The 20,841-nt window shown below is 37.7% G+C and overlaps 1 protein-coding gene across 4 annotated transcripts; it reads right to left on the minus strand.

The window, feature by feature from the left end:
• Positions 1-565: 565 nt before the first annotated feature.
• LOC149257359 (uncharacterized) lies at positions 566-19,765 on the minus strand. Of its 4 annotated transcripts, XM_089414105.1 has the most exons (6): positions 19,224-19,765; positions 18,780-19,033; positions 18,336-18,673; positions 16,763-17,863; positions 1,138-1,191; positions 566-1,031 (listed from the first exon to the last, which is right to left on the minus strand). In XM_089414105.1, exons 4-6 carry the CDS (start codon positions 17,537-17,539, stop codon positions 636-638), a joined length of 1,227 nt encoding a protein of 408 aa, XP_089270231.1. In that variant the 5' UTR covers positions 17,540-17,863; positions 18,336-18,673; positions 18,780-19,033; positions 19,224-19,765; the 3' UTR covers positions 566-635. The 4 variants fall into 4 exon arrangements, with proteins under 4 accessions (XP_089270231.1, XP_089270239.1, XP_089270234.1 ...); XM_089414113.1 differs by lacking the exon at positions 18,780-19,033; XM_089414108.1 differs by having other exon boundaries at positions 18,336-19,033.
• Between the last annotated feature and the right edge of the window lie 1,076 nt (positions 19,766-20,841).

Below are 20,841 nucleotides of genomic sequence, written 5' to 3' on the forward strand. Positions count from 1 at the left end.
GTGGAGCGTTGATGCTATGCTGGATCAAAATCACTTCAGAAAAGGATCCAATAAGTGCGGATGAATGAAGGTTTAGGTAATACCAATGCAATCAAACTGTGATTCCTCCTGCAAACCTTCATAGGAATTCAATGGTACTCTACACCTTGACACAAAGTATCCGAAATAGCAAAAACTGAAACACTAGATTAACCAATGTTTACATCATTCGCATTCTCTTCCTCTGAATCACTTAGAACTATTAGCTCAGAGTCCTTTTGGAGTTCAGAACAAACATGCTTGGAAATTCTCTGTAAAGTCTGATTACGTCTCAAGAATGAAGAGTCAAAACCTGGCATCATTATTTGTTGAAAAGTCGAGGTTCTCACTTCCACTTTCTTCCTGATTGATACTTGGATCTTCATCATCTCCATTTGTATCATTTGCACTGTAGTTGATGGCTGGCACAGTTTTTATATTCCCTGACAAGGTCCTCACTTCCTTCTTGATTAATACTTGGATCTTCATCATCTCCATTTGTATCCGTCGCACTGTAGCTGATGGCTCGCACGATTTTTGTATTCCCCTTTTTCCATCCATGGCATAGTATTTGCTGTAGATGATAAGATAGCACCACCTAATCCCAAATAACTATCTCAATTCCTCTTTATTCCAATTTTTAAAGGCAACTGACTTTCAAATATACCCTCACATTTAACCTGGTTCAAGCTTCCCTGTTGATGTGTAATTTTTCCAATTGAAATAATGATCGATCTATCTGGCCGATGCCAAGGCTCATAGAGCCAGGCATAACCTTCGAGCTTTGGATACCATCTCAATTCCTCTTTATTCCAATTTTTAAAGGCAATACTCTCACATTTAATATGGTTCAAGTTTCCCTGCTGATGTGTAATTTTTCCAATTGAGATAATCATTGATCTATCTGGCTGATGCCAATGCTCACGGAGACTGGCATAACCTTCAACCTTTGGATACCAAGAAGCATCTGGTTTCACCTCAACTTCAGTTACGTCCTTAGAGTAGTTTTTCATCTGCCATATTAGATAATCATAAAGTTTTGACAGGTTAGGAATTAGCATAAATTTGATGTTCCTTTATCATCCTGTTCCCATCAAAAAATTGCAATAAATTACTTACAAAATTAATGATGCTGTCCATTGAATAATTCTCCTTGCACATAGGACACTGCCACTGCATGCGCAAATAAAGAAACTTTCATTTCTTATTTAAAAGCAAATGAAAATTTAAATAGCAAATAGTTGGAGAAATGGTTAAAGAAAGTGTGAATATTTCATGCCAGTGAATTTTCTAGCATGTTGGTCATACAAAAGATTCTAGTTCAAAACAACCCAAATGAATACAAGGTTTGAATTTACCAGAAGATTTTCTACGGGTTAGACCTGTCCGGAAAAACCCCAATACTCGAGAGAATCTTCTATAAATTGCCAAACAGAAGAAAATAATAGCACAACAGCAATTTGGTCTATAAATAAATGATTTTGACTAAATCATGATTCAGAGACATCAGGAGTGTTTCCTAAAATTTCAGAATTCCACAGAATAAGCTTTTAAGGAAAGTTTAAAATAAGACATACACAACAGTCAAGCAGTCAAAGATATGTCTGAACTAATAACACGAATAAGCTTTAAAGCATCAAAATGTCCAAGAAAATAGAGATCAAAATCATGTTTCGACAAATCACTGAAGTTAGAAAAGAAAAGGGCAAATTAGTTTATACTTTAATGATCTTTGAACATTTTGTTCTATAATATATCAGTGTTAGATAGGGATGCACTTCTCAAAACTTATTTTGACACGCTCTTCAATAGCAATGCATTTTAATACTTCAGATAATTCTCAAAATACTTTGTAATGCTAAATAAAGAAGATAAATTATAAAAGTCAAAGGAGAGGCATAAAAAGCACTTGTAATAAGGATAATAAACACAAGTTTACAAACCCTAATAAGAACAAAGGTGATGGTATATTGCCAAAGGACATATCCAATTGCAAAGTTGTAGGGAGTGATGATCTTGGAGGCAAAGGGATTGGTCAATTCTCCAAAAGTTATCAAACGTCATTGGAGGGGAAATAAATGCCCTCAAATAGTCACCTTCAATGCCACCTCAGGGGGATAGTGGACACAACTTACCCTATCCATAAAAAGAAACCAGGAGACTCACCATTTCTTCGATGATAAGTTAAGGGGGTTTAAGTAGCTACTTCCAAGTTCCATGGTCAAGTTCTGTTGGAGTCACTAGAAGAGAATCCAGATTTTCATTATGAATTTTTCTCTTCAAAGAAAGGTGAAGTTTAATCTTTAAACCCACCAAGAGGTTGACTAATATACTCCCAGGCAACAACACCAAAGGCGTTGCCTCAAAATCTAGGGCTCACAAGACAAAAACTAGACGAAGGGACAACAATGAGGTGTGGCCCACTGTCACCATAGCCACTACCTCATGCTCATTTATGTACTTTCACCACTAGGGAGGCTTGCCCTTATTAGGTCATCCATGAGAGATGTTAAATCCAAGGGATAAGGTGACAAGATAGGTTTGTAGAGGACAACTCTTCCTAAGAACAAGGCTCATCAAGCATGATGGGGCAATTCGCTTCCTCTAATGAGGCCTGTTCAGGGGATGAATGATATAGAGCTTTAGAAATAGCAAGCCAAAAGGATCAACCTAGAGTCACAAGGCAAAGAAAAGGCTTCCAAACAATCAATACCTTCAAATTAAGGAACGAGAAGGGAAAACTAGGGTTTTTCTGGAGCAAGATCTACCTAGGACATAAAGAATTTAGCTTTGAAATGGATAGATTAGCCACTACAAGGGGCTAATTTTGATGCAACCAACACTCTTCCAATGTTGAATCCTTCCACAAGTCAAAGTCTTCAACCCTAGTAAAATTTCATGCCCTAGCGCTAGCTAGCATCTTATCCTCAAGGGGTCAAAAATCAGATTTAGAGAGACATAATGTGATTTAAGTGAAGTTTTGTAGGTGATCAACAAAGTTACCAAGGCTAGGGTCTAGCCCTTGGGATGATGGAGTCTATGGGAGTGTAAAATATGCTAAATTTTGGCAAGGAGTAAGGGAATAATAAAACCCTAGGTTTCAAAACCCTAGCTATCACTTTTGTGAGGGAGCAAAGTCAATTGGGAGAGCTAGTTTAAAGATTCACCAATGGGATTGCCATTCACATTCTATGGGTGAGTAATGCATACAATGCTATCATCTAGATTCAATACAATGATTTTCAACAATAACTAGCAAATTAGAAACCCTAGATAATCAACCATTCCATATATTAGACACCCACAAAAAAAAATATCAAATCCAAAGTACACTTACAAGATAGAATGCATGAACAAGCCTTTATTGCTCCAAAATAACATCTTCGAGACCAAAGAAATAGCTCCAAATAGAAAAATACACTATAAAGTCACATCTCCACAAGAAAACAAAAAGATTGAAAATCTCTAAGAGGGCCAAAATAAGTCACAAGTGATGATGATCCAATACAATGAGCCTATCCTCTATTTATATGAGGATTAGGACTAATAGTAAGCCTAACAAAGACCCTAAAACAAGTTTGATGCTAAAATGTCCTAGAATTACAAGCCAACAGACTAGCTATATCAAAATGTGCCCTAATTTGTCCACACATGTGAGTTGCAGGCACTCTCATGCTAATGTCATCAATAGTAAATGCTCCAAATGCCATGTCCAAGGGTGATGAGGTGTCCAAGAAGGTGTAGATTCCTGTGAAGTTCATGATTCGAGAGTTGGGGTCCTAAGATCCAGTTGGGGTGCCACAAAGTGGTTTCCATAGGTCTCCAACTATTGGAAGTGGCCTCCTCCAGTGTTAGGGCTTCCTTTGGTGCAACAAACCCTCCCTAGTCTCTTAGTGTGAGATCATCCTCATCTGGGCTCTTAATCAATTGTTTTCCTTCAAGTTGTGTCAAGACCAACCTGGGGGCATGCTAGGTCTAGTTGTGTCAAGACCAGCCTAGGGGCATGCTGGGTCCAGTTGTGCCATCCTTAAGAATCCTCAAACTTGGGTCAAATTCAACCAATGTCTTGGGCACTGGGGGTGCTTTGGGACATATGTCATTGATGATGTTGCTAGGAGGCTCCTTACTCTCAATGCTTCACTTGTTTGTGCCAATGTACTCCTCGAAAGGGTCGGGGTGCATGTGGGGAGGGTGCCCAACACTTGGGCTACAGAACCACCTAACAAGAACAACATGGATTCTAGTGAAAGAAACTAGTCATTAGGGACAAAGATCAATAATGCATCTTAGTGAACCAAACTTGAATGTGAAGGAAAATTTAATACTTCAAACAAGGATCCCTTATTAAAATCAGGGCCCTGAACTTGCAAAGGTGTTTTTCCCTAAGTAGGGGTGGCTAAAGGTCAACCTTATTAGGCGCTTCCAGACACTAAGGGGAAGTAGCATTTCCCTAGTCCACCCCTCAATTATTAGGTGTTAGTGAATAGTAATGTGGCAACAGAGGGGATAAGACTTAATTGCCAAGTGTCATGGTCAAGGGTGCCAAATGATGGGGGTATCCACGTCCTGAGTGTATAGATGTGAGGAGGGAGCATTCGTAAATGCATGAGTTACCATTTCAACCTTGGTTTTTCCACCCCTCTTGTGTGCCTTTTACTTCTTGATTTTCCCTTGTATTACCACTTATAGCTCAAGGGTTAGAGCTTGCTTTGTATGAAGTAGAAATTTTATTATCCCTTTAAGATGAGTCAATTTATCGCTCATCGGGGTTGGGACATGCAAGGGCTCCTCTATGATAAAATGGAGCAACATGTGCTCAGGAATTGGGTGATAGACATATTTGGAAGGTAGAGTTCATGCTAGGATTTTTCCCACCCGCTAATTCTTCTATTCTTGGCCATCTTTTGCATTTTAACATTTCTTTTTGTTTCTTTTAGTAGCATCAACCTCCCGGAAAAAAAATTTGGGCCCTACTCAAGGTATGTGAACATATGAGTGCCGAGTCTTGAAGAACCAATGACAAGTTGTACCCAAAGAATGGAGGAGAGATATGGACTTGTAGTGTAGGATGGAAGGTGTTAAGTGTGACATAGGGAAGATGGAACATGTTATCTCAATCATGGTTTTCCAAGTGTGCCCCTCCTATAACCTAGTGGTCCTTAAGGAAAGTCCCAACGGACTAGGATCAAAGATTAACCCCCAAGTAAGGTGAGAGATCAAGAATGCAATCAAGGTCTGCTAATCATCCAGATCACCCCATAATCCATACTAAATGCCCAAAGACAAACAAGTATAAGCACTCAAATGCAAAATGATCAAAATACCTTGTGAGTGGTTGCCCACCTTTGCCCAAATGCTAATCTAGATGGGTAAGAAACACATCGCTAATGCAAGTGGGGGAGATATATGGCATATCGTCAATAATGGTGGCTCTCAGGGGTTGTTGGTTTTCTGGCTGACCGGTTGGCTATCAAGTGGAGGACAAAAGTTTTCTCCTATGGGGTTACCCATTTTGTTGGGTCACATGTATTTTTCTTCATAGGGCCATTATCCTAGGAACAAAGCCCTTGTATGCTATAGACTTTAATTAATGAAACAAAAAATTTTGAAGGGAAGAAATTATTTGTACATGTGTATGAGATTGGTGTAATCATTTCCCTTCAGTTGTTATATTCTATTTAAATGTTAAAATCTTACACATTTTTTTGGGTCAATAGATCTAATCTATTGGGAAGCAATTAACCAAATCATTGGGGTTAGAAATTAGCATGGTATCAAAGCACAACTTCTGAAGACTAATCTATAAGAGTTGCACAAGAAGATTGATCCACAAAGCACAAAAAGAATCAACCAGAAGTTAATGTACAAGAGATATTCGTGCAGGAGTCAAAGATTGTACAAATCAAGCCATAGGCAGACGCAGCTAGGCAAAAAATTGCATTCAAGGTTGGCCATATGTCATACAATGCCTAAGATAGATATCAAAGTGGTAGTTGTCCAACTTTGTAGTAAAGGCTAACCATATGGTGATTGAGAAAAAGAAAAAGGGGGTGGGTGGGTGGTGGGGGCTTCCAGCTTCCACTAAGGTTGTATGGCGAAAAACAAATGAGTTTGAAACATAAAAAGTGGATTGTAGCCATAGGCATCAAGTGCAATTGACAAAAAAAGGTCGTGATGGGCTAGCGCACGAGCTAAAAGTAAATAAATACAACTTCTAGCTGCCAATCTGCGTGTAGAAAACACGAAAGGATTGTCACCAAGTCCGAGACATGTAAAAAGATCCCAACAATAGCCAAGTTAAGGGATGCAAACACTGAAAGCCATTAGATCATGTGCATGAAGTCGTTAGTGTGCAGGGGTAACCATACACTATTATACATAGCCACAGAGTTCCATATAGTAGCCACAAAAGCCGAATGATGCGTGGAGGTTGATAGAAGAGAAGTTTGGGCTGTAAATTCATACTAGTTTGTACATGTAGTGTAGTAGCATGGTGACAACAACTACAATGTACAGCGGGTACATGGGCATGATATCTATAAGTGCCAACAAAGCTATCAATGCAGCCAATACTGATTAGTGGAGGTCATCCTTCAGAGGAACAGAGGGAGACCTTACCAATTGAAGGTTTGACATAAAATATTTTTTTGTGGGGGTTTTCAAAGGACCGAAACACATAATCATAAGAAATCTTACATATCTACAAACCAGTAGCATTCTTTTTTCTTGTGGGTGCTATGACTTAGCACAAGAAAGTTATTGTCGAATCTAGAAATGGCAACATCTAGTCTTAGATTTGAGGATAGGTTGGATGGAGCATCTAACTTCTTGCCTTGGGAGGCAAGGGTTACCTTGCTACTGAAGGAGATATTGCCTTCCTCACTAAGAGGGAGTGTTGATATGGGGTTTAATGGTAAGTTTCGCTGGGTGAAACCCACGAGATGGAGGTTCAAATCTCATTGAGTATATGGCCTATTGTGTCTTGGCTAGAAGAGTAGGTGACCCCCGAGCAGACATCTCGGCTCTTGTTGAGGCATAAGTTAATTGCTATTGTGTGCGGCTTGTAGGCTGTTGCACCTAGCCTAGGTTTATAGTGGCAGCCAGTTGGATTTGATCCTAGGCCTGTTCAGGATAACTCTCACCAGTTACCAATTATCCTAGATTAAAAAAAAAGAATAGCTTGGGAAGGTACTTCCAAAGAAGCCTGTGTTTAGGCATGTGAAAGTCACCTAATTGACCCTTAATCTTAGCAATTAATTAATTAAAGTAAATGGCTTTTAAAAGATACAGTGAGTTAATATAATGAAATACAATGGTTATTTACATAAATGAATTAGATGAATCTCAATCATTGATCTAAAGTGTTCTTGAGATCTAATCTCAACCATCAATCACTTTGGAAATTATGGTTGTGGATTCAATCAATAACTCGAACTTTTAAAAAGAAGGCTAGTCTAAGGGAGAATACACATCTTTGAACACAAAACGGGGAGTGTTAGAACTCGGTGATTGGGTGAAGGATATTCATTCCAGTGTGCAGGGTGTGAAGAAGAGTGAAAGGGGCGGTAAGCGATGGGTCCAAATCAGCTAGCAAATCGAAGTACAAATGGTTTGATCAATTGAATTAATTCCAAGTTCTTGTTGCATTAGTATTTTTCCTCAAATGGCCATTACCCCAAGAAGGGAGCCCTTGTATGTTGTAGAATTAAATTAGAGAAACAACAGATTTTGAAGGGAAAATTTATGTATGCATGTGTATGAAATTGGTGCGATCATTTTGCTTTTGTCGTTATATTTTATTAAGTGTTAAATTCTCATCCATGTTTTTAATTTAGTAGATTTAATCTTCTAGGGAGTAATTATCAAAGGTTGTTGAGGTTAACGAACCAAAGCTCATACTTGATGAGATGAGCAAGAGAGTTGAAGAGGGAATATGTTATAAGTTTGATGAAGCCTTAAATAGAGATGAAGACAAATAAAAATTCAAAAAGGACTTGAAGATGGATAAACAAAGTTGATAGATGGTACAATAATTCAGTTTCAAAAGGGGAAGGAATAGAAGATATAACAAGGCTGCCACAAATTTCTTAAACTTGAAGTAGAGATCATGGTTAAAGACAAAATATGATAGTATTATCTCAGAAGTGACCACAATCAAAGATCAAGAACATAAGCTAGGGCACGGTACTATACTAGAAAGGAAGATTAATGATAATGTTGTGCATGATGGAGAAAAACCTTAAAAGGTGGAACAATATTGATATCCTCATTACTAGGAACGCCTATAATGAATACAGGAAAGTGCATATCAGTAACCTCATTCAAAGAAAATAAATGGAAGAACCAATGGAATTCATGTACTCAAAAGCCAAGGAACAAGTATATGATAAAACTAAAAACTACAACAAATTGGAAAAATGATGATAATACATGGAATAAAAAGAAAACTACCTAGTAGTGTTAGATTATCAAGGATTGGCACCAATAATAATTACAAATGGATGGATAGATAATTAAGCATGGAAAGCACTAAGAAAAAATAAGAGGAATTCTTACTATTTGAAATCATCTTAGTGCTTAAAGGACAAATCTCTTAAGGAGGGAGGGCATGTTGTTCCCTTATCACAACATAATGGGTCCTATGGATCCATCAAGGCCAGTTGAATCATAAAAGTCAATGTAATGGATCATTGTGGTGTCTTTTATCATGTTAATTGATGCCCCTAATATTATTTTATCATATTTTAATGTACCATCCATGATTTCTAGCTTTATGACTAATGTCTATTGTATATATTTATAGTGCTTTTCCAAGAAATATAACATAATCCCTTCCATTATTTAAAATAAGGAATACATATGATTTTTTGACAAAACATTAAGGTGCATAAGCTCAGTTATAGAGTTCACAAACAAAACCTCCATAAAACTCCAAAATAGATCATCGAAAATGAAAACTACCCATTATATAGATTTTTCAAACTACCCATTATATAGATTTTTCAAACCTCTCACAAAGCAATCCCCATCGTAAAAAGTCTTACAAGGAGAGAGCTTGGATCTTTGCAACAAGCTCTCAATAGGTGTGACAAATGTGGATTTTAGTGAAGCTTAATTTGATTTCTTTCACGTGTTGAAAACTATCAAATACACCTATATTTCTTTGCGTTCTAATTCCCCTTAGCCATTCCACCACCAGTAAATAGTATCCATAAATATCGATGAACCCGAGTCCTCCTTCCATGGATAATTTCAACAAAATAGATAAGACCTTGATTTCTTCATAGGTGATTGTGCCACTGCACAAAACACACTCAAATCTGATTTTGTGGAAGTCAGAAAGGTGAACCTCGATATTCTGAGGCGCCTTCAAATACACATGAATACTTGATGTCTCTATTCTTGGATCTACAACAAATTAATACTTTTTCACCTTTTTTGGTTTCTCAAACAGTAGATAGGCTCGTTTAAGTTTGGAAAAGATTTTGTATGGTTATTTACATGCTCCTTGGAATAGGAATTCATTCCTAGTTAGCCATACCACCCATAAAATAAAACATGGAAGAGGTCGATGTGCTTCAGATCTTACCTCTTGATATTCCAACCAGATTTCTGATGTTTCTTCTGTGCCTTCATCCCATACCCCTTTGCCACTAGTGATAGATTTTGTAGCACTACATACCACTTCAGTAAAATAACATTGAACAGAAATCTGATTGATGCTTGCATAATTTTCCATAGATAATGGACATCTCCCAGGACTCCGCCAGCTTTTTTTGCAGTATATCCCAGATCAAAGATTTTATTGTTTTTTTGAGGAAAAGTCGTAAGAAATCATGAGATTTTAAGGGCGGTTAAAGCTTTCAAATATGCTGCCAGTTTGAAATATCCTTTTCCTCCTTTTCTTAAGAGCTGCAAGGTATCTTAGATTAACCTTGTAGTCATTTCCTATTTCATTTTCAACCCATACAAGACTGTTTGGTTAATCTCTTAATCTTATATAATCCAACTAGGGGGCAGAGACACATCGGTTCCACTCTAGTGCCAAATCCTTGTTGAGTCCTACCTGGCTTGCATGCTTGCATCCTCATTGTTCCTGTCATAAAATGCTTCCAAATAAAACCAATTTTAAGAAATGTAAGAGGGAAATCAAACGTTGTGAGAGGCTTGACATATGGAGGCCTCCTATCCATGAATCAGTTCCAATATGGACCTTCTGTCCGTTTCCAATTAGCTAGGAAAGACGATCACCAATGATTGAGAAGTCTTTTAGTACCTCTTTCCATACTATAGATCATCCAGAAATCGATTTTCTAGGGTATCTTATCCAGTCCTCCAGGATTGATGGTTCAATATATTTCCACTTCATCACACTCTGCCACAAAACTTCAATAAAGAGGACTCTCCGCATTACCTTTGTAGCCAACGATTCTAAAAATGGAGAGAAAACTTTGAATCCCCAGCTTCACTACTTCTTAGGCCTTAATGGTGTTTTCCATTTAACTAAAAGTATGCCACCATATTCTCTCATTCCTGCCCAAACATACCTGGAGCACATTTTCATTATCTTGTTTAGTATGTCTGTGGGTATTGAAGGAAAAGACGTCTGATAAATAGGTGTGACCTCAAACTTGTCTTTAACAAGGGTCAGGCTCCCTCTTATGAATATCCACCTGTTATATAAAAAAATGGCCCTTTTTCAGTCTTTAAAAATAGTCATAGCCAGTCTTTGTAGTAGTTATTTTCCTTCAAGTGAAAACCCAAATACTTTGTAGTCTCTTCAAATTCTGTAACTTTAAATAGAAACAAAATCTTAATTCTAATAGAAGTTGGACCATCAATCTGGTGCAAGGTTATGGTTGAATTTTAAAGGTAGGTCTTTATTCATGTAGCTATACAGCATTGAAGAAGAACATTTCCTATCATTTTTGCCTCCCGGGAAGAACCATAATATCCTATACAAAGAGTATATGGGTGATAGTGAGTTCTTTGGTCACTTGAATTACTTTTATTTGTCATCCTTCGTTTAGACTCTTCAAAATTCTACTGAGAACCTTTGGCACTAATAAGAAGAGTAAAAGTGACAGGGCGCGTCTTGACTAAATCCTCTCTGTGGCTGGAAAAAATAAGGTGACCCATTTATAAGGCAACGTATGATATTGTAGATATGCACTTACCTATCCAATTGACAAAGTGGATATCAAACCCTATGTGAAGCATCAATTACAATCTTAAGAAAATTGAATCCACTCTATCATATGTATTTGAGAGATTCAACTTGATGACGGAGGAGGTAGTATTCCTTGATTTAATAGTGTGGAGCACCTTGGGAAATTCCCACCATATCAAAAATCTGCCTTCCTGGAAGAAAACCAAACTGCTCATCAGAGATGATAGCCTTCAGGCTATTACTTTGGCACAATTTTGTAAACACATCTGCATAATCGTTAATGAGATGGGCCAATTTGCGTGAAAGAGAAGGGGCTTATTCATATTGAGGTTGTTCGCAATGAAGGTGGAGTTGAAAGAACGAAAGTCATTCCCCATGGATCTTGGTTCTTCAACAAGTAGTGACAAGTATTCCCTTATCTCTTTAAAGAAGCCTTCCAAAAGCTCAATGGTCCAGCCATCTATGACTAAAGATTTATCACCTTGAAAAGAGTTTTTATACCTTTTAAAGATACTCTTCACTCACATGGGCATTGAGTGAATCATTTTGCTCATCTAAGAGCAATCTGTTCAAAAGAGAGATGTATAGGAAAATTTCAGAAATATTCAACTTATCTGGCTTCTTGTAGATTTTCTTGTAGTGATCCACACGCACTTTAACAACATCTTTAAAGAAAGACAGAATTAACAAGGCCATTGATGTCATACACGTGAAAAAAGGTAGAGTTTTATTCTCCTCCTTTCAACCACTCTGCCTTAGCTTTTTATCTCCATAATGCCTCTTCCCAAGCTAGAAATTTGCTTCTATCTTCTTCTAGACTCGCATCAGAACATAACATTTGTTAGGTCATCATGTATGACCTCTAGTTTATCTTCCGCTTCCGTAAGGGCCTGCTGGTTCTGAGAGTTTTGTCCTTTAAAGTTTCATCCACTGCAATGGCTTTAATCCTCAACACGTTTATGGGAAGGGCCTCGATGGCTTACTCTCTAGAACCTATATCATAGGGGATCCATTCAGCTTTAAAGAAGATGATTCAGGTGCCCAGAATGGTGAGGAAGATCAACCATGCACACATGGTGCTCCAGTTGTGGTTCTATGTGATAATCCAGACTCATGCAATGAAAGTATTTTGAACCACTTTTCATCAAGCTTACATGGATACAAGAAGACCAGATACACACAAATTTAGCATTGTCCAGTATGATGTAATATCTCTTCAAGCGAATGAGATCCTAGTTTTCAAATCCATTCATTGCATATCCTAACATCATTGCATTCATGACAACCCAACTCATCTAGGCCTTCTATTATAGACGTGGTGTGCATCATTTATGGTCTTGCGTTTCAGACACGTTATAAGGAAAGCAACCACAAAACCATCAGATTGAAATCCATATCTAATTATACATTTGTGGCAAGCTTTTCATGTCTCGAAGCTACCAAATTGACACATGCAAGAAGCACACATGAAAATCTGTCCACATATGGCTCCATGTCTGTCAATTACATTTCTGAGAAAGTGCCAGAGCTTCCAACTCTACACATATCCCACAATCATTGCTTTCCATGAGACAACATCCTGTTCTGCCATTTCTTGAAAGACCTTTACAAATATCTGGGATACCCATTCAGCAAATATCTAGCAACCAATGCATTCTAGGAAACAGCATTATATTCAGGCAAATTTCCAAACACTGTCCAAGCTTCATGTCTAGTTACATTTGGCATAGATGTCTAAAAGGCATCTCCAGCTACAACATCAGAAAGTAACCAACATTTCCATGACATCGACAAGAATTACAAATTTGCACACAACAACGAACCGAGTCTTTCCTGAGAGAAAAAGAAGGCTGAATTGGTTGAGCGGCAGGTTGTCTTGTCTAGTAGGCAGTTTGACCAGGTGACCAGGGCTACCAGTTTGACTTTTGTTTAGATGTACAATTTCTCTAAGGAAAAAGGTTGTTGGGTTTTTCTCGAATGAGTATGAGTTTTTTTAGGATAAAGATCTTGTGTTTTTGTTAGGCTGGAGTGTGAGTTTTCCTAGGCTAAAAATCTTGTGTTCTGATTGTGCTGTCTCTTTATGATTCTACTATTCTACTACTCTTCTGTGTAATTGTGTAAAACAAGAAGTCAAATCTGAGACAAAGAAGAAGTCGCAGCTGAGGCTGAGAAGAAGTCAAATATGAGGCAAGAAAAGAAGATAAATCTGAGGCAAATAAAAGAACGAATTTGTGGCAGAGTTTATGAGCTTCCCTGGGCAACAAAACCGAGTCTTTCCTGAGAGAAGAAGAAGTCGAATTTGTTGAGCAGCAGATCATCTTGTCTGGTAGGCAATTTGACTGTGTGACCAGGGTTGTAAGTTTGACTTTTGTTTCACTTAGATGTATCTATGTTGAGTGAACAATTTCTCTACAGAAAAAAATTGTTGGGTTTTCCCTTAATCGGTTTTTTTTGGTAAAAATTTTATGTTCTTGTTTGACTATCTCTTTATGATTCTACTGTTTTACTATTAAAAATCTTTTATGTAATTGTTTAATGATAAATGTAAATACAACTGAATGAATATCATTAAAAGTAATTATCGGTTAAGAAAACTATAAAAATCAACAAATTCTACCTCCACGGACTTTGTGGCCCCACCAACAGTTGTACAGCTCATTATTAATTGTCCCCGGGTATTCAAAAGCTGAGGCTGTGCATAATCAAAAGAAAGCCATCGGAACACAAACAAAAGTGTCGCTATCATCTAATCCGTTTCAGGTCCTTGTGCTTCAGTCAATTCTCGACGACTCCTCATCGTGAATTAGAGATTATTGATCCCTGCCACGTGAGAGCTTTCTGCGCCTAAATTAAGAGTTGCCCGAGTGCATTATTATTTTGAAAGCCTCTTTACAAGTATTAGGCAATTCCTTGTTAGAGGCGATTCCTTGCTGAAGTCAAGAAGGATTAATTGCTCAAACCGAAACGTGAAGAGTCGTCCCAGAAACCTAATTCACCCAAAAGCTCGTATACTTCATATTTCTCAATCTCGAATTGAATTGTACTGCTTTTATTAATAACCAAGTCCAGTCGGTGGACTAAATTCAGAATCTCTCCATGCAAAGTGCTCAATTTTTAGCCTAGTTTCAGATCTTTTAAACAAGCATCTTTTTAAACATGAACATCTTTTCAAAATAATCCTAAATACTAATATATATTGATACTCAGCATCTACACATGTAAGAAGTAGCAAGCCAAAAAAAAAAGGTTCTTTGAGAATGCAGACAACAGAAGAATATATCACATTGATAAGAACAGATCCAACGTTCGCTAGATTTGAGACAATACCTGAAGCAGGACGTTGTTGTTTTGATTTGGAAAGAGAATTCACATATTCCAATCCCGGCACTCTTTGAGGACTCGAATTTAAATCGGGAGTCTTAAAAATCAATGAATTTGTTGATGGTGGAGCCGCAAATGCTTCATATTTTTGGCTTTCCAGTGACCTATACTTCGGCTTCGGTTTCTCACCAGAAGATAGGTACAATGTAACTTCCCGCAGAGACCGGAATCGAAAGCCGGTAGATTTTTGGACATAATACTAAAGTAAACAACCATTTTATTGGTGTAAATAAAAATGAGACATATGACCCTGCTGTTGCGCCCCGTTATCCATCCTTTACGAAACCACTGGGGAAGCTTTTGAACAGTATTCTTTTTATTTTCCGGTGCTTTCTGACTCTTCGTTCCCTTGCGCTGGAATCGCAGTACTAGGCTGTATAGCATTGTAACGGCTCTCAGTAGATTCTGTCAGGGTGTCCTCTGGTCTTGAGAAATCTGTCTTCAAACCTGTAATATTCATATGGTCTTCTCTGAGTAGGCCACTGTTACTGATCACATGGGTACATTGATCATTTTCCAGTTCAGATAAATCAACCTGACACAATTCACAATCTTTTTTATGGCTCCAACTGGGGAAGACTGCTTTGAAGGGAACTCATTATCTGAGAGTCTTCCATTTCCAAAAGGTGAAAAACAACTTATCTGCATTACTGGCACAGGTAATCCCTCCACAAACAGTAGCTCAAATTCATCAGCCTTGTCATCCTTATAGTCCTTACTGTAATTTATTCCCAGTTGATCACAGCCTATTTGCAGCTTAAATGGTGATACTTTGACTTGATAATTATCTCCAATCCGGGGGGTAATATGTGGACTATCAGAATCATCACTGGAGTAAGTAGATGCTGATGACAGTAATGGACTTCCACATATTTCATGAATTGGCTCACTCCCATCATTGCTTTCATGAAGAGATGACTGCATTTCCTGTATTGTGAAAGCCAGTCTCTTCATCTAATGACAGTATAGAGATCTGAGCAGACAAACAGTTTTTTTTAGGAGCCGAGCATTATCAAGTTTGAGGCCATAAACAGCAGTAGCGACACACTAAAGTACTTGAAATGGGAAATTGGTGGATAACAAAATAGACAAACTTAGATTCAACACATCAAACAGTGGTTTCCTTTTCCTTTAGTCCTAGCCAAATCTGAAAGCATAATAATTGAGTTCAGAGTTAATCTACGTATGTTTCATCATTAACACAAGATAAGCTTATTATGGTACAAATGTAAGGATCAAATCAGAAATTCCTTTAATTGATTGATTGCACAGCTCATAAATCTTGGATAGACTGAGGAAATTCAATACCAAACACTGCTGTAAAAGAAGAAATCCATCTTGACTAGCAACCATGATTTCAATCTTGCAGATGACTTGGAGCTAAGAGATTTATGGGAAAACCATTTCAAACCACCTTCAAACTTGGATTGAGAACTGTTCACTTACCTGCAAACAAGAAAATAAGAACGGTCTCATACAGACAGTAGGTGAGCAAGGTTTCACTCTTGTAAGCCCAGGGGGAGGCCGAGGATTGGTATCACCACTCCAGACCTCAGGGAATGGCTCCCAAGGTGCCGTGGCTCTTCCTCTGCTTCAGAAGGTGCCACATTATCTGAACTTTTCCCTGCTTTTGGGGTGGAACTTTTGGGGTGGAACATGAGCGAGGAAGCAGAAAACCAAACCCCCATCTGCAGAAAAGAATGAATCAAGACCGCTGTAAGAGAGCCTTTTCCAGGCTCCCATGAAGGCTATTTTTGTCAAACGGTTGGAGTACCCGTAACGCCTAGCTCAAAAGAACCTGCAGAATTGATGCCATAAGAAAATCTCCGTAACTGAATCATACCAGATTTTAATCGGATGGTACACGTGATTTTGGGCAACATACAAGGGAGCAGCATGTGCCTACGCAAGAAAATTCCTTAAAGTTCATAACGCAGATTTTAAAAAGCAACTCTTCTTACTCAAAGAATTGAGTTCACTTTTTTTAATGCTGTCCACATGTTTCTCATCATAGGTTAATTTGTCATTTAGGTTAAATCTATTGCAGAACCAAGAAGATTAATCTGATCCAACTGGATTATGAAATTCAGTTCATATGTATCAGTTAGGTTAAATCTATTGCTGTATTATTAACGACAGCATACCATTTTTACGTTTACACAACAAATTGAATTTTTGACGAGAAAACTTTACCTCTGGGATCTCATGTTTCAAATGCTCAGGTATGTCAGGAAAAAGGCGTGCCAACGATTCCTTTTGCCGCCATCCAGAGAAAATGCGCTGGCCTTGGATACACTTTCTGCTTCTTGTCTTTCTAGATTCTGCCCATCTGCAATATGACTCTGTATTGAAGAACTTGCCGTAATAGTGTGCTAATATATCCCCCATATCCCCCATTTCTTTAGTTTCCACAAATCTTTTCACTGCTTTAAGATTTTTCCCAAAAGTATACAGCCCAAGTATGAATAAATCTTCCTCACTTTTACTCCAGGATGCACTCGGGCTGCCAGGCAATATCATGTAACCTTTTGAGCTTGCGTCTTCCCCTATATTATGTATTCCTTTCTGCTGAACCTGGCAATTGGAATCAATGCAGTGCTTGTGTAAGTCCAAAAAACCAACTTTTATCTTCTTGACCATCTTGCAACCAACCCTGCCCCTTTTTCTTCGATGCCCATCACAATAGGAAGAAGTATCAAGCACAGTATTAGCTGCCACAGTAGATTCTGTCAGGGTGTCCTCTGGTCTTGAGAAATCTGTCTTCAAACCTGTAATATTCATATGGTCTTTTCTGAGTAGGCCACTGTTACTGATCACATGGGTACATTGATCATTTTCCAGTTCAGATAAATCAACCTGACACAATTCACAATCCTTTTTTATGGCTCCAACTGGGGAAGACTGCTTTGAAGGGAACTCATTATCTGAGAGTCTTCCATTTCCAAAAGGTGAAAAACAACTTATCTGCATTACTGGCACAGGTAATCCCTCCACAAACAGTAGCTCAAATTCATCAGCCTTGTCATCCTTATAGTCCTTACTGTAATTTATTCCCAGTTGATCACAGCCTATTTGCAGCTTAAATGGTGATACTTTGACTTGATAATTATCTCCAATCCGGGGGTAATATGTGGACTATCAGAATCATCACTGGAGTAAGTAGATGCTGATGACAGTAATGGACTTCCACATATTTCATGAATTGGCTCACTCCCATCATTGCTTTCATGAAGAGATGACTGCATTTCCTGTATTGTGAAAGCCAGTCTCTTCATCTAATGACAGTATAGAGATCTGAGCAGACAAACAGTTTTTTTAGGAGCCCAGCATTATCAAGTTTGAGGCCATAAACAGCAGTAGCGACACACTAAAGTACTTGAAATGGGAAATTGGTGGATAACAAAATAGACAAACTTAGATTCAACACATCAAACAGTGGTTTCCTTTTCCTTTAGTCCTAGCCAAATCTGAAAGCATAATAATTGAGTTCAGAGTTAATCTACGTATGTTTCATCATTAACACAAGATAATCTTATTATGGTACAAATGTAAGGATCAAATCAGAAATTCCTTTAATTGATTGATTGCACAGCTCATAAATCTTGGATAGACTGAGGAAATTCAATACCAAACACTGCTGTAAAAGAAGAAATCCATCTTGACTAGCAACCATGATTTCAATCTTGCAGATGACTTGGAGCTAAGAGATTTATGGGAAAACCATTTCAAACCACCTTCAAACTTGGATTGAGAACTGTTCACTTACCTGCAAACAAGAAAATAAGAACGGTCTCATACAGACAGTAGGTGAGCAAGGTTTCACTCTTGTAAGCCCAGGGGGAGGCCGAGGATTGGTATCACCACTCCAGACCTCAGGGAATGGTTCCCAAGGTGCCGTGGCTCTTCCTCTGCTTCAGAAGGTGCCACATTATCTGAACTTTTCCCTGCTTTTGGGGTGGAACATGGGCGAGGAAGCAGAAAACCAAACCCCCATCTGCAGAAGAGAATGAATCAAGACCGCTGTAAGAGAGCCTTTTCCGGGCTCCCATGAAGGCTATTTTTGTCAAACGGTTGGAGTACCCGTAACGCCTAGCTCAAAAGAACCTGCAGAATTGATGCCATAAGAAAATCTCCGTAACTGAATCATACCAGATTTTAATCGGATGGTACACGTGATTTCTATCGTCTAACATTTAAATCAAAGGCTTACAGGTGGCATTGGAGGGAGTTCTTTTCATAGGGAAACGCCTTACGGCGTAACAAGTATTAGGCAATTCGTTGTTAGAGGCGATTCTTTGCTGAAGTCAAGAAGGATTAATTGCTCAAACCGAAACGTGAAGAGTCGTCCCAGAAACCTAATTCACCCAAAAGCTCGTATACTTCATATTTCTCAATCTCGAATTGAATTGTACTGCTTTTATTAATAACCAAGTGCAGTCGGTGGACTAAATTCAAAATCTCTCCCTGCAAAGTGCTCAATTTTCAGCCTAGTTTCAGATCTTTTAAACAAGCATCTTTTTAAACATGAACATCTTTTCAAAATAATCCTAAATACTAATATATATTGATACGCAGCATCTACACATGTAAGAAGTAGCAAGTAGCAAGCAAAAAAAAAGTTCAGATCCAACGTTCGCTAGATTTGAGACAATACCTGAAGCAGGACGTTGTTGTTTTGATTTGGAAAGAGAATTCACATATTCCAATCCCGGCACTCTTTGAGGACTCGAATTTAAATCGGGAGTCTTAAAAATCAATGAATTTGTTGATGGTGGAGCCGCAAATGCTTCATATTTTTGGCTTTCCAGTGACCTATACTTCGGCTTCGGTTTCTCACCAGAATATAGGTACAATGTAACTTCCCGCAGAGACCGGAATCGAAAGCCGGTAGATTTTTGGACATAATACTAAAGTAAACAACCATTTTATTGGTGTAAATTCTGGTTATCTTATCTCCGTTATCCATCCTTTACGAAATCACTGGGGAAGCTTTTGACTCTTCGTTCCCTTGCGCTGGAATCACAGTGACTCTTCGTTCCGTTGCGCTGGAATCACAGTACTGGGCTGTATGGGAATGACTCTGCTCAAGCATTGTAACGGCTGTATGGGAATGACTCTGCTCAACCATTGTAACGGCTCTCAGGCTGTATGGGAATTACTCTGGTCAAGCATTGTAACGACTCTGTTTTCCAGCTCAAATCCCTGAAACGGAGAATAAGAAAATATGTACACACAATTAATTAAACGACTTAAAAGGTGATAACAGTAAAGAAATGTTTGATCTAAAAGCTTACAAACAGGTTTTAGGAAGAAAAGTGTTGATTTCATGCTTTGAATAAGGAAGAACTAACTTTTTTTTCGGGAAAAGTGTTGATTTCAAAGGAAGAACTAATTTTTCTAAGTTATTTTGGAAAGAGTTCCAATCTAGATATAAACAAACTGAAAATAATATTTTGGTAGAAAAATAATGATATTAATAGTGCTAAATATTAATAATATTTAACACTATAGTACAACAATTTACTTGAACCTGCAACATTTCATCTCAAATTTCATTTAGGACAAGTATATTCAAACTCTGATTATTAGTTGATTTCAAGTCTTGTTTTAAGGCCTTTTTCCTTCTGTGGTTTTTTACTTTGCTTTTGATTATTGCTTTAGTATTTTTCAACTTCTCTTAGCCAAATAAAATACCAAATATTCAAAAATATCTCATGTTATGATCCATAGCCATTGAAACAGAGGTGATGTAAGCATCTTCCACTTCAACAATATAGTCTCACTCGTGTGTATAAATTATTGAAGAAATAAAATCAGTAAACAAAAAAAAAATAAAAATTATAATTTCCTTGTAAAAAAAAATTATAAAATTGATTTAATAGTAAAAAAATTTCTAAAAGTTAAATTATTAGTGAAAAAAATTCATAAAATTGAATTAATTCCGTTTCTAATTTTTCTTTGTCGAGTGACTTACTAATTTTGAAAAATAGAAACGCGTATGCAAGATTGTGCTTCGTGTAAATGGAGAGAGAGAGGGATTTACGAACAAACCTGTAAATGGCACTCGCACAATCGTGTAAATGGAGAGAGAGAGGGATTTACGAACAAACCTGTAAATGGCACTCTCATTTTCAAAGGACAAGCCAAGTCATTACACTAACCTAGCCATTGACTAATTTAAATATTAAAATAACAAAAATAAAAATAAAAAGTAAATTTCAAAAAAACAAGACACTGCAAAACAAGTATGGTCATCCATATACTCATGATTC

The sequence above is a fragment of the Pinus tabuliformis genome, chromosome 6, assembly GCF_031772625.1.
Source record: "Pinus tabuliformis cultivar Carrire ecotype Pingquan chromosome 6, CPIR1, whole genome shotgun sequence".
NCBI classification, from domain to species: domain Eukaryota; kingdom Viridiplantae; phylum Streptophyta; class Pinopsida; order Pinales; family Pinaceae; genus Pinus; species Pinus tabuliformis.

Bases quoted from the DNA above. Each gene is read 5' to 3' on its own strand.
- LOC149257359 (XM_089414115.1), bottom strand. From the start codon at position 17,539: ATGCAGATAAGTTGTTTTTCACCTTTTGGAAATGGAAGACTCTCAGAT. The intron at 1,192-16,762 runs GTAAAGTTTTCT...TTGCGCATGCAG, and splicing joins TGAAACATGAGATCCCAGAG to TGGCAGTGTCCTATGTGCAA. The intron at 1,032-1,137 runs GTAAGTAATTTA...CTAATATGGCAG, and splicing joins TGGACAGCATCATTAATTTT to ATGAAAAACTACTCTAAGGA.